This window comes from Protopterus annectens, chromosome 13.part0, assembly GCF_019279795.1.
Source record: "Protopterus annectens isolate FY-2018-M chromosome 13.part0, PAN1.0, whole genome shotgun sequence".
In the NCBI taxonomy this organism is placed as follows: domain Eukaryota; kingdom Metazoa; phylum Chordata; order Ceratodontiformes; family Protopteridae; genus Protopterus; species Protopterus annectens.
Window position 1 is genome coordinate 221,563,713 of NC_056747.1, and position 14,143 is coordinate 221,577,855.

Below are 14,143 nucleotides of genomic sequence, written 5' to 3' on the forward strand. Positions count from 1 at the left end.
ACCCTTTCCAAAATAGACTTGATGTTAACAATTCTTTTATAGGTGAATATAGGTCTATCCCCAAGTGCCTTATCTAGTACTGGATTTCCTAGTACTACCTTCCAGTTAGCTAGCAGAATAGCTCTAATCACCCCCATTTCATTTGTAACTGGAATAGGGAATGCCAAAGTGTAGTTATCAGAAACTCTAGACTGAGTACCTAACATATTGTTGGTCACTTCTAAAGGATGCTGAAAGCATAAGATAGGACAGGCCTTATAATCTCATAGCTCTTTGACTTCAGAAATAATCTGTTCTAGCCAGTTAAAATTATAACCCATTTGAAAAAAGAAGTTGGAAAGCTTACCGACTTCCTTCACAAAAACCATCATCACTGGTCAAACTGCTGAGACGAATAAACTGGCATTCACTACACCTCTTTTCATATGACTAGGGTGCAAACTTTCTTGGTGTAAGTATTTGTTAACAAATGTTGATTTCTTGTGAATACTACTAAAAAAATATTTGGTTCACATGATCAAAAATTAAATGTATGTCTAGAAAATCAATACTTTCACTGAAATGACCAACCGTGAAATCAAGAAAGTTAGTGGTGGTCAAATCACGAACAAAGGACAAAAGTGTCCTGGTCACCTTTCCACAAAAAAAATCAAATTGTCAATGTAACATCTATAGAAAACTATATCATCTGCCACAGGGTGTGTAATAAGGTGTTTCAACTCCCACATGGCCATGACAAGATTTGCAAAAGAGGGTGCCACTCAGGACCCCATTGCCACTCCTGATACTGGTTGGAACATAGCAATCTCAAATTTTAAAAAGTTATTCTCTAACACTAGTTCCATCAAAATGCAAATGGTGTTGTTGTTTAAACTAGTGTAATGACTCAAACATTCTCTCAAAAAATCCAAACCTAAATCTTGGTAAATACAAGTGTACAAAGAAGTTACATTTAATGATGCAAACTGGATAGAAGTATTACCAATTTTTTCTTGACTCAATAACTCCAGTAAATGCCATGAGTCATGTAGGTAAAATTTGGACTTCTGAAGTACAGAATTCAAAATTTCATCTAACCAGATGGTAATAGGTTCTGTCTTGGAAAACCTGGCCGATACTATAGGCCTAAAAGGAGGGTGAACCCTGTACTTGTGGACTTTAGGAATACCAAATAGTTTGGCCAGTTTGGGATATTCAACCTACAAAAAACTGTATACAGAATATTCCAAATTACCCTGACTAAACAGGTCAAATAGACATGTCGAGCCTGAGAAAACTTTGTCTAATGAAGTCTGTAGTGACCCTTTTGTAACACGTTTCATCTTTTAACGCGTTTTGAATTGCTGTACAATATTCAACAGACTTCATAACAACAATGGGGCCCCCTTTATCAGCTTTCATTACACACAATTCTCTATTAGATGATAATTTGTCTAGAGCTAACGATTCTTTATAAGGAAGATTGGGTTTACTATTACAAACCACCACCAAAATTTCTAAAATGTTGCTCACAGAAAGAACCAAAAACTTGCAAAGTGGGATTAAGCACTGGATTGTAAACACTTTTTCTGTTAGTACCAGACTCTGAAATAACAGCACCTATTTTGAATCCTGTAGTTCAGAAATCCAATTACAAATGAAATAGGGGTGATTATATCTATTCTCCTAGCTAACTGGAAGGTAGTACTAGGAAATCCAGTACTAGATAAGGCACTTGGGGATAGACCTATATTCACCTATAAAAGAATTGTTAACATCAAGTCTATTTTGGAAAGGGATGCTAGCAGAGTCTTGCAAGCGACATGTAATAATCCAAGCACTTACTCATGTGGGCAATGTAGATTTCTTACTTGTACTTCTACAGTCGAGTTTAAACATATCAACAAGACCATTTGGGCTACGGATCATTACACTTGTAACACCAAAAATGTGGTGTACTCAGTTTTCTGCAGCTCATGTGATCATTTTTATATTGCTAAGACTATAAGAGCTTTAAATAAATGGATATATGAACATGTTCTTACTATCAAGAAAAGGGATTCATCTAATGCATTAGCTAGACATTCTGTTGTGTGTCACAATTTAAAAAAATGTTCTTTTTTCATTTTGGAATAAAAGCAGATTCTTTTAGTGGAGACTACAAAACTTTGTTAGAATGCCGAGAGAGCTTGTGGCAGATCATATTAGTGGCTGAGCAGCCTCCCGGCCTCAATGAGACAATTAACATTGTGTTATTTGCAAACACAAAAGTTATAAATATGTATTGCTATTTATTTCATTTTATTTTATTATAGCATTCCATTTTATTAGTGACATTATGTGTCTTTAAATATTTTTGTGGGTTATTCATTGGATGTTTGACATCATGTGATCATTTGAATTCTTTATTTAATGCGTGTTAAACTAGTGGGTGTGTTTCTGAAGAAGTTCTGTTTTAGTAAATTTGGAACTAAGGCACGAAGTTTGGTGTCCATTTTCCTTCATTGCAGTTTTGGTTATCTAGTTTTTTTATGCTTTAAAACAAAGATGATGTAATATTATTAAAAGCTAGACACAGCAAACTTATTGTACTAACTGATCCTCGGTATCCGATCTAAATCTCAGTAGTTTGCAAACTGACAGACTACTGACATACATTCTTTACAGTCCTCTTTTATATGCTGCTTATCAGTTATATCCAGAGAGTAAAGGGGTATTGCTTCCTCACTGATTCACACAGTTTGCTTGTCACACAGACCTCACTCCATACTTTCTAATTTTACCCTGCAGGCTGGCCAAACATTCTTTGAAAACCTCCCTCACAAAACAAACAAAAAAAAAGCATGATAAATCTCCATAGCTAATGGTGCCATCAGCATATTAGGTCCCACAGCAAAGGTTCTAAGCATTTCAGAGAGTCAGATCATTTAACATACATCAAGTAGAAATATAAATGTTCATCGTGTTACCCTGCTGCAGTCATCACACTTGGGTTATCCTGTCGTCAGGCGGTCCCGCAGTCGGCCGGATTTCCAAAGTCTTGGTCCGACGTCAGTTGCTGTCGCCTCATCCCTGACATCAGTGCACCAGGGGTACATATACTGCAACCGACGCCATTTTCTTCCATCTTTCTTGCCGCGCGGTGCCCGAAGCAGAAGCAGTTCGCAAGTGCCGGTCGGCCGACTCCTGAGATTTTCGAATTCGAATTTCAGACCGAAGTCTTCTATAAAGCTAAGCACCCCATTGCGGAAACTTTTCTTGCCTCAGACCGATGTCAGAAAAAGTTAACAATTGTATTTCTTGTGGGAAGCAAATACCTCATAAGGATTTTCATTCTTATTGCATACCTTGCCTAGGCCCTGATCACTATGTCACTTCTTGTCATTTTTGTGCTAGATTTAATAAATGTACTACTAAAAGACGATTTGATTTCACACAACACTTTTTTGGCAGAAAATTTTATTATAATATGCCGTCGGAGCTACCGACTACCGGTGTGCACAAAAAGCGCAGGGATAAGGATCGACAGCCCAGGCCTATGCCAGATTCTGAGGCATCGGTTGATCCAGTCTCCGGTTATCAGTGAGGCTCCGACGCAGCCTCTGACTACCGCAGTTCAGGAACCTGAGACTGCTACGGATATTCTGATGGAATGTACTAGGCCGACGCAGCCTTTTACTTCAGGCCCTACCGACGATTTACCTTCCAAGGACGTCGGTACTTCTGAAACGCCATCGCCTTCTGAAGGCGTTTTCAGACCGACGACTCTTACAGTCAAAATGTTTTCCAAATCGAAGACTCCTTCCAAATCGAAAAAGGCTTCACTTCAATCTCCTGTTCAAGGCCCTATGCCTAAGAAACAGATGCTCAAGATGGCTGAAGATTTGATTACTCTTATCAGGGGTTCTCAGCCTCCTCCTGACAAAAGGCCTAGACAAGAGGAAGAATCTGCTTCCTCTGAACAACTGTCTATTTCTTCGGATTCCTCTGAGGACCAAGACTATTCCTTCTCTCCTTATGAAGATTCTGATGCTGAGGACTCTATTCCCTCAGCTTCCCCTCCAGAAGATTACTCTTTTGGGGAAACTTTACACACTATGAGGGAACATTTCCACTGGGAAGGTCAGGATTACTCTGATTCCAAGAAAAGGCTCAGATAGTTTCTTTTACTCCCCCAACACAGGCCTCTAGCCATTCCTCCTGTTTTGGACATTGTGGATGATGTCTATTTAGAATCCAGTTTCAACCCTGACTCTCTGCCTCCTGCCCCGGCCAAGCCTGACAGATACTACAGAGTCCCTGATTCCCACAAATTTCTTTACAAAAGCCCAGTAGCTGACCCAGAGACCATCTCCCAGGGTCCCAAGGGGGCTAAGGCTTCCATGGCTAAAAATCCAGTACCTTCTGAAAGGGATTCAAGAGCACTAGACAGATGGGGGAAAAAGGTTTACACCTCAGCCACTTTAGCTATGAGAGCTCTAAACTGTCAATTTCATATGCTTAAGTATCAGCAATTTCCGATCTCTCAGTTAAAACAAAAGATAACCACCCTCCCTCAACAATCTGAATTGAAAGAAGTACAGGATTTGTTGCACGCCACCGAGCAGGTGGGCAAACATACCTTACAATGTGGGTTTGATTCTTTGGAGGCCTCCTGCAGAGCAGCTGTCACTGGATCAGTTATACGTAGGCATGCCTGGTTAAAGGAACAAAGTCTGCCTGATCATGGTAAAGCAAAACTACTAGATGCTCCCTTACAGCAGGATGTTCTTTTTGGTGTTAAAGCAGAAGAAGTTTTAAAGAAAATGGAAGATAAGGCAAAATCAATGCAGACAGTCAAAAATTTCCCACAGGTACAACCCCCTCGCTTCAGCAGAAACTGGCCAACAAAAAATTCGTCCTTTCCAGCCACTGACAGGCCTCAGAGGGGTAAATTCAGGCACCCAAGAGGCAGAGGACAACCACAAGCTCAGTATAAACCTCGCCAATAGGGCACTCCAACCCAGAAGGGAGGAGAAGACAGGTCCCAACCCACCAGAAGGCAAACTCAATGACTTGCACCTCAGCTGGCCAAGCAAAGCTCTTTTGTCATCCCCTCTGGGGGGAAAACTAGCACTATTTGCAGACAACTGGCACATGGTCACAAAGGACAAATGGATCCTAGACATAATTTTACGAGGATACAGATTCCACCTTCACACCTTGCCAATAAAAAGAGGAATGCCAAACCTGCCACAAAATCAAAGGGCAGAGGCTCAAAAACAAATTACAGCTCTCATGGCCATGAGAGCCATTCAAAGGGTACCAACTCAAGAACAAGGTCAAGGATTTTACTCAAGACTCTTCCTAGTACCCAGAAAAGAAAATGCTTGGAGACCAATTCTAGACCTTTCAATGCTAAACACTTACAAGTTTCCAAATTCAAGATGCTAACACTACAGCAGCTACTTCCCATGTAAGGCAAGGAAGCATGGTTGGTAACGTTGGACCTCAAGGAGGCATACCTGCATGTCCCTATCAGACAAAGTTGCAGAAGATACCTCTGTTTCATTGCAGGTTCAACCCATTATCAATTCTCTGCACTGCCCTTTAGCTTATCTACTGCACCCAGAGTATTCACAAAATGCCTGACACCAGTAATTGCATACTGCAGACAAAGAGGAATTCAAATATATCCATACCTGGACGACTGCCTCATCCAAGCAGAAAGAAAAGACATTCTCTTACAACATCTGGCTTTTGTGAAGCATCTACTAAATTGTCTGGGGTACACAGTAAATGAAAAGAAGTCAAAACTAGTACCCTCACAAAAAATGACATTCCTGGGTGCCAGCTTGGACACAACGGCCCAGAAGGCTTATCTTATACCAGACAAGCAATTACAACTGACTCAATATTTCAAGACAATGGCAACAAAGACCTAATTAACTGCAAGAAAAAATATGCAGGCTTTGAGCTTCGTGGCATCTTGCATTCTGATAATACCATTTGCAAAACTGGATATGAGGAAATTACAATGGTACCTAAAAAGCGTATGGTCTCAACACAGCCACAGCTTGGACACAGTGATATCTCTCATTCCCTGCCTTCAACAGGAATTTCTATGGTGGGCACAGGCATGTCACCTCAACAAGGGTCAGCCTTTCACCTTGCCCCCACCCAGGCAAACTTTCACAACAGATGCTTCAGACTATGCCTGGGGGGCACACATGACAGGGCAATGCATTCAAGGCCTCTGGACTGCAGAACAAAGAAAACTGCACATAAACCAAAAAGAGATGCTAGCTGTACAGAAAGCTCTGACAGCCTTCAATGATCTAGTACAGCCTGGACACCTGGCAATAAAGACGGACAACACCACAGTAATGTGGTACATAAACAAACAAGGGGGCACACATTCCTACCCTCTTTGCAGGCAAGCAGTAATCTTATGGAACACAGCTCTGGCCTACCAGTCCAGTTACAAGCTCACTTCCTGCCAGGACCCACAAATATTTGCAATGATAACTCAAAGATGGGGCCTACCAAATATAGACCTGTTTGCCAGTCCTCAAAACTACCAGCTGACAAAATTTTGTACAAGGACATTCCACCATCAAGCTTGGAAAGTGGACGCTCTCTCCTTCAGTTAGAAAAACCTGACAGCATATGCCTTTCCTCCATTACCTCTTCTCACAAAGGTTCTTTTGAAGGACAAAAAGGAGAAACCTCAAATGATTCTCATAGCCCCAGACTGGCCACGCCAGCACTGGTACCCGCTATTGAAGAATATGGCTCACAGCCCACCATGGATATTGCCTCAAATACCTTATTTGCTCACGCAGAAAGGCAAGCAGATTCTACACAGCCAGATCAAAACCTTAAACCTGGCTGCATGGCAAATCAATTAAGCAGCCAACCAGCCCCTCTTTCACAGGCAGTACTGGATGTTATTCTAGAAGCCAGGAGGCCAAGCACCAGGAAGGCTTACTCGGACAAATAGAAAAGGTTTTCTGCTTGGAACCAAGCTAAAGGCCAAGACACAACTCAGCCTCATATGCCTCACATTCTGCAGTATTTAGCTGAGATGTTGCATAAAGGACTTTCCTTCTCCTCAATTAAAATCCATGCTTCAGCTATTTCAGCTCACTACGACACAAATCCAGCTTTATTTTCAAAATCACTACTAAGGCAGTTCCTCAGAGGGGCAAAAAACATTAGACCACCTAGAAGAGCTCCTACACCAACATGGGATCTCAACTTTGTTCTGGAAAAACTAACACTATCTCCCTTTGAACCAGCTTTTTCTGCGGACGTTCAGTTCCTATCTTGGAAGACTGCCCTGCTCCTGGCAATAACTTCTGCTAGGAGAGTTTCAGAATTACAGGCACTTATGGCAGTGGAACCTTTCCTCATTTTTCATCAAGACAGAGTTTCTCTACGAACTAATCCTACCTTTATGCCTAAGGTGGTTTCCAGTGTAGCTTTAAATCAAACCATCCATCTACCCACTTTCTTCCCCAATCAACAAAACAAAGGTGAGAGACTCCTGCATTCCTTGGACATTCACAGGCAGCTTCGATATTACTTGGATAAAACTAAGGCTTTCAGAAAAACTGACCAGCTCTTTGTTTCCTATGCTACAGCTTCTCAAGGGAGGGCCATATCAAAGCAAACCATTTCTAAATGGATAGGCCATTGCATACGATTCTGCTATACCCATCATGGGAAACCAGTTCCTCCTACCATTAGATCCCACTATACCAGGGCAACAGCTACCTCTACAGCCTTTCTCAGGGGGGTTCCTACCAAGGAAATTTTAGTAGCTGCAACTTGGAGTTCTGTACACACCTTCACCAAACACTATCACTTACCTCTTTATTCTAAGTCCAGGGCAGGCTTAGCCACTGCAGTTCTGCAGGGCCTCTTTGCCTCCTCTAACCCTCTATAATGCCTCCACCCTACCTTAGCTTTGGGACTCAACCCAAGTGTGATGACTGCAGCAGGGTAACACGACGAACATAGTACAGTTTTGTACCTACCATAAATGTAGATGTTCGAGTGTTCACCCTGCTGCAGTCCAGGTTACCCTCCCTCCAACCCCTCTGATCTGCTGACTAAATCTTTGCTATGCCTTACTGATGTATTTGCTTATAGCTGAAGGGTTTTTGTGTTTGTACAGTGTTCTCACCTTTTGGTACTAATTTCGATCACCTTTTTGGGGGCACCTGACATCTGGGGCAAGAAAAACTGAAGAAAATGGCGTCAGTTGCAGTATATGTACCCCTGGTGCACTGACGTCAGGGATGAGGCGACAGCAACCGACGTCGGACCAAGACTTTGGAAATCCGGCCGACTGCGGGACCGCCTGATGACAGGATAACCCAAGTGTGATGACTGCAGCAGGGTGAACACTCGAACATCTACATTTATGGTAGATACAAAACTGTACTTTATCAAAGCACCTTTTTGTATACACTACACATATTTACAATATTTATTCATGCAAGTACTATATATGAGAGGGTCATACTCTCTGAAAAGCAAAATAAACATTTTTGCTTATAGAGGTTTCTAAATGTTGTTTTATGTACATGATGCGAGACACCTATTCTTTACCACAGTCCCAAGATGTAAGCCTCTAAATATAAAAACAGGAAGGTCATTCATACGTTTCCTGTAGTCAATATTTTGCTACATTAGAGTGGCCTAGGTCACAGGTTAAATGCATTGTGAAGTTGGGTTGAAGACGATGGAGAAAGTGAGGATTACTTTTTTTTCCACCTTCCCCATGTTTGTGCAACCTTGGAGTAGGTATAATAAGAGACTGGGGATGTGGAACTCATTCTCACATCAGGGGCTGTGGGGGGGGGGGGGTCCTCCTATAATAAAGACTTGTTTTTATGTGTTTTATGTCCTCAGATTTCAGACTGCTTTGTCCCAAAGATGTAGATGTTTTGATATAAATTAAGTGCTCATCAATAAAATGACACGATTAACCATAAAATGTTTGCATTACATTTTAATAATGAGACTAGGTAAATGCTACATGCCTTCTGTATGTTAGTTGTAGATACAATTTTTACAGTCTTTCCTTTTTGTATTAAAGTGTAACCAACATTACATACAATGCAAATTACACTTATGCTTCTATTATGATGGTGTATACTAAGAAAACTGGGTAACAAAATATGATCCTTTTGTTCAATTGCCCTACTGGTTTATACATACTGCTGTACCTTACCTAAGTTTTCATCATTTTCAGGTTATGTAATGATACACTCCTGTACTGACCTTGCTGAAACGTTTGTTTTGACTTTGCTGTCTGTTGCACATGCTTTCATTTGCAGTGTTTTAGCTGTCCATATTTATTTATTTGATACTTTACCAGGCCTGGGGAGAAAAGCTCCAATAGATGCAAAAAACAAGCATTACAAAAATGTAACATTAACATATTTGGTACAGAGTAAAATAGCCAAAAGTACCAATGACCTTATCTTACACCTAAAAAATAGTCAAAGATGACATAGTAATATAAAATCATTTAGATACAAAGGGTAAAACAGGATATGATTTGAAAAGAGTGGCTTGTAAGTTACACATCTGAGCCACCACACCTTCAACTTCATTAGGACAGATTCCTATACAGATCTTCCATCCACCATGCAAGTTGAAAAAGGGTGTCATTCTGCATGATTATGTAGTTTGTTCTACAATAGTTTATGCTGTAAAGATATAAAAGATCTAAATGATATTTGTGAAATCTAGTTACCTACCTGGAAAATACTGGCTCCATAGGGGGTTCTCCAGCCATTCAATAAGTTGTCCTTCCCAGTGGTCACAAACCATTTACCTAATGGAAAATTAAAGAATATGAAAATCCATATTTAACCAAATGCAACTACATAACTAGAATATTACTGGTCCCCACCTTGTATAATTAAATTGGATCTTTTGACATAAATGGTACAAGAATTAAGGAACAACTTGTGCTGTTTACAGCATTAGAAACATGGCTTGTGACAGAAATGGCAGTCATGGCATAGATGCTGGGGCTTCAGCTGATGACACACCGACACTAATGAATTCAGAACAGAAATTACAATGCATAAGCCTTCATCATAGGTATAGCAACCATTGTTCAGACAGAAGCAGTGGAATACCCATTGGTAAAATGATGTTTAAAAATAAGTAGTTATGCCATTAGAATGGAAGGAAAAGTACATTCTAGCTGTAGAACATTTCTATTTTAATTTTTTTTTTTACTCGCTCTGTTACGAGTCCTTGAAATTATTGAGCTCATGGCACAGTTGTCTACCAAGTATTGCTCATAAGCGATAGCTTGAACACATATATTCAAACTTGTACACTTATGAGCAAAGTGAACATTAAAAAAGAGGGCAAAAGCATTTTTTTTGCAGGAGGACAAGCCCCCTGCACACAAGTTTTGTCTCCTCACTCCCTGCCTTTATTATTCTTACTGCTAGATCACTGATCCTTGAAGAATGAGTGTTCACTGACAGGCAATCAAAAACCTATCTTGCCATTTCTCCAAGCTGCTGCTGCAATCCTGGAGAAGTCAAATGCAACACAATTCAAGCACTAGCATATCTCTTCTCTATGAATCAAGCAACAGTATGTCAGCAACTGCTGCCTTGACCAGTTATGTTCCAGCAACTATGATATGAACGATTCTGCATAAAGCAGTTGATTATATACTTCTACTGGTTGTCGTGAGCCAAAAATGCATAATTTCTTTTGAAGCACAGAATCTTACTCAAGCATATATCTTTGAAATTTGAAGAAAACTAAAACGTATGGCATTTAAGATGGTGCTGTCCTAGAACCCACTCCATTATGTGACACTTTGCAAAGTGATCAGTAACAAATTTGGTGAGGGCACAGGAAAATTATGGAACTTAAACCTACTGCTGTCATCCAGAGACATGGCACTTGGAAGAAGGATCTTAAAGTTAGCAAGAAAAAAAAAACTGGATAGTCCAAGGCAAATGGGGAGAAAAACAGAATGCACTGAGTATTTGCCATCTTGCTTCCATCACTGACCTTGATGAAGTAATCTAAGAAAAAAGTTTTTCTTCATCAAATAAAATAAACGCATGCATGATTCTGCAGTTACATTATTTCGTCTTTTGTAACCAAGGTGGCACTGTGAGCTTCTGTAGTGAGACATAATGTTAAGTAATTTACAGTATGTTTCTGTTTATTTTAGTTTTTGCCTCTTTCCACATAAAACAATCTGTGAATTTCACTAAGAAGATAATGAATAAAAATGATAATGCTTGTACTAAATTTGCATAGAATGTCTCAGAAGTCTGGTCAAGAGCATCACTATTTCAAAGCAATTTATGAGGAGAAAGATCTAAGAGAGCTGATAAATATACAGAAACTGTGAAATAAGCTAAAATCTGGCCACTTGACAGTTAATTAGTTTAATCTTTATAAAAACCTTCCAAAAAATAAGGATCTGTTATAAATACATGGCTATATCAGATCTTTCACATGATGAAATCATGCTTCTGTAATATCAATATGCAATTCTACTTTAACTGTCGTTAATGGCTAAACAATGGCTTCTGTGACTGGCATTATCCCCAAATGTTAACCTTATTGCCTTGCCTTAGTTATAATTTCGTGGAAGGTTAATCTTTTGCGTTATCGGTTTAGAAGTGCTTACATTAAAGTACTCTGTTAAACTACGATTCACCTTTTCCATGGTGTCCACTGATGACACTATCTAATGGTAGGGATTTTACTAAGGACCAGTTTATAGATTTTAGTATTGAGTTACACTGTTGTTGGCTGAAGATAGACAAATTATGTGATTTTTGGTGGTGTGGGTTAATGTTCTGTTAGTATAGGTGAGTAGGTGGTCACTTATATTATTAACTAAGGTTCCGGAGTTGGTGCATTTGTGGGGATCTGAAACTAGGATCCAGTCAAGTGTACTTCCCTGGTCTTTAGTTTTTAACATTCTACTTCGGGCAGAGATACGTTGGGTAAAACTATGTAGTTTTATGCTGTTTGTGGTGTGGTCGTAGTTTAGATTTTGCCAATTTATGTTGATATCTCAGAGGATGATGGTTTCACTGGAAATGTTTTGGGAGATCCAGGATAGGAACTCTTCTAATATTGAGATGTTATTCCCTGAAGATTATTTAGGACTGCGATGCAAAATTGTTTTGCATTACTGATTTTTAAGGTGGCTAAGAGAATTTAAGCCATACAAAAGGAGGACATGGGTTTAGGATATGGGAGTAGGGTGACAGTCTTAGGATAGAATAATCTTACACCTCCCCCTTTTTTTAGTTTAGTCTGCTCTAATTATGCTGTAGCCTGGTGGAAGTAGTTCAGTATCTTTACTATATGGCTTCAGCCAAGTTTCAGTGAGTGCTAGTATATCAGGGGAGAACTGGGTTAGCCATGCATAGAATTCTTGTTGCAGATGCTATGCAGGTTAAGAGTGATTAAAAGTAGATTTTTAGTGGAAGAAGTTTTGGAAGAGGTGGGGTTAGACAATGGGCTTGGATTGGGATGGATATCACCACATTGGGCGAAGTAGGAGTCTATTTTGAATGGTGGTTAAGGAGGGTTATTTTATTTAATTACTTAGATTTTGTTATAGGGGGGGTGTAGGTTTAGGTGAGTCATATACAATTTTCAATCTGGTGAATAATACTATGCTGGATTTGGATAGAGTGGGTGATATATTAGGGAAGTTATCTGTTTTTGTTTCTAGGAAAGTACTGGATATGGAGGATTTTACTAGTATAAAAAAGGTTCTGGGGGTTAAATAATGTATATACAAGAAGGATAACAGTTAGTGAAATCAGTGGAAGTGCTATGGTGAAACATGCTAAAGAAATCAAACGGTAGTAGGGGATGTAATGGGGGTTAGGCAGGTGGGTGTTGTAGAGTGAGGAGGTGTGGCATAGAAGTATGTTAAGATGTGTTGGTTGATTGTTAATAAGCACAGGAATTAGTGAAGTGTAAATGGAGTAATGTGATTCGGCAGAGATTATTGGCAAGGGGAAATTGGGTGCAACAGATGTAGAGGAGGAGTTAGGCTTGGTATAAATGAAGATGGGGAGCATGGGAATAGGGGTAGGGTAGGGTAGCAGAGTAAATCTGAGCACAGCGGGCTGGCCCTGGTCTAGTATTTCGTAACAAAAACAAATCAACAGGTATGTTTGAAGACGGAAAGCAGTGCAGTGAGGGGACTGGAAAAAATAATGCTGGCTGGTTAGCAGTTAACTATTGTAAGGTAAAATAGCAGTACACACAGAGAGAGGAAATATGTACATGTACACACATATATACCTATATACATATGTAATATATATATATATATATATATATATACATACACACACAAAAACTTCAGCAGCGAAAATACAAAATCAAAACCCGCAAAGATAAACGAAACTGAAGTTTGAGCGCACTTTCGTTCTTTATTGTATAAGAACATCTTCAGAAAATGAGTCCACAGAATTAGAAAAGAAATATAAACAGTAAGAAAAGGGCAATAAATTAGTAACCACCAATAGCAATTGTTCAGCCCTGTTACATCATGTCAGGGTAGCATTCACCTAGAATGCTAATAAGATTCATGAATAAACATGCAAGGTAGCCAGGAAATGTAAGAGAAGTGGAGAAGTCAGTAATTCCACTTCAAGGCACATTTCAAATCAATGTTATCATTTATACCTGGAGTGTAATGAGCTCCCAGGAGGAGCTGCCATTTGAGCTCCCTCACTTCAAGTAAAGTAGCATAGTCTCCAAAAAATAAGTCCACTTGTTCTAACACAAAGAACAGAAATTTGTCAAAAGTAACACATGAAACAGAATGTCTAGCTAAAGAATTTTAAAGTTTTGTCCTATAATCGCACCATACTGTTCCTTATTGCGATCTGAAAGTTTCCTGCTAGTTTTACCAATGTAGAAGGAATTGTAGGAAATATACATACATAAACATATCAATATATATATATATATATATATATATATATATATATATATACACATATACACATACACATATATAGATACATATATATATATAAATATATATATCTATGGATACATATAAATATATATAGATATCTATAGATACATATAAATATATATATATATATATATATACAGATATATATAAATATATATATAT

At 39.2% G+C, this 14,143-nt stretch overlaps 1 protein-coding gene across 4 annotated transcripts in view; it reads right to left on the reverse strand.

The window, feature by feature from the left end:
• LOC122787177 (transducin-like enhancer protein 4) overlaps positions 1-14,143 on the reverse strand; it is a 728,148-nt gene that overhangs the window by 69,958 nt on the left and 644,047 nt on the right. For all 4 annotated transcript variants that reach the window (XM_044053755.1, XM_044053754.1, XM_044053756.1 and 1 more), the window contains one exon: positions 9,735-9,811. In XM_044053755.1, coding sequence (XP_043909690.1) covers positions 9,735-9,811 — 77 coding nt within the window. The remainder of the gene's footprint in view (positions 1-9,734; positions 9,812-14,143) is intronic.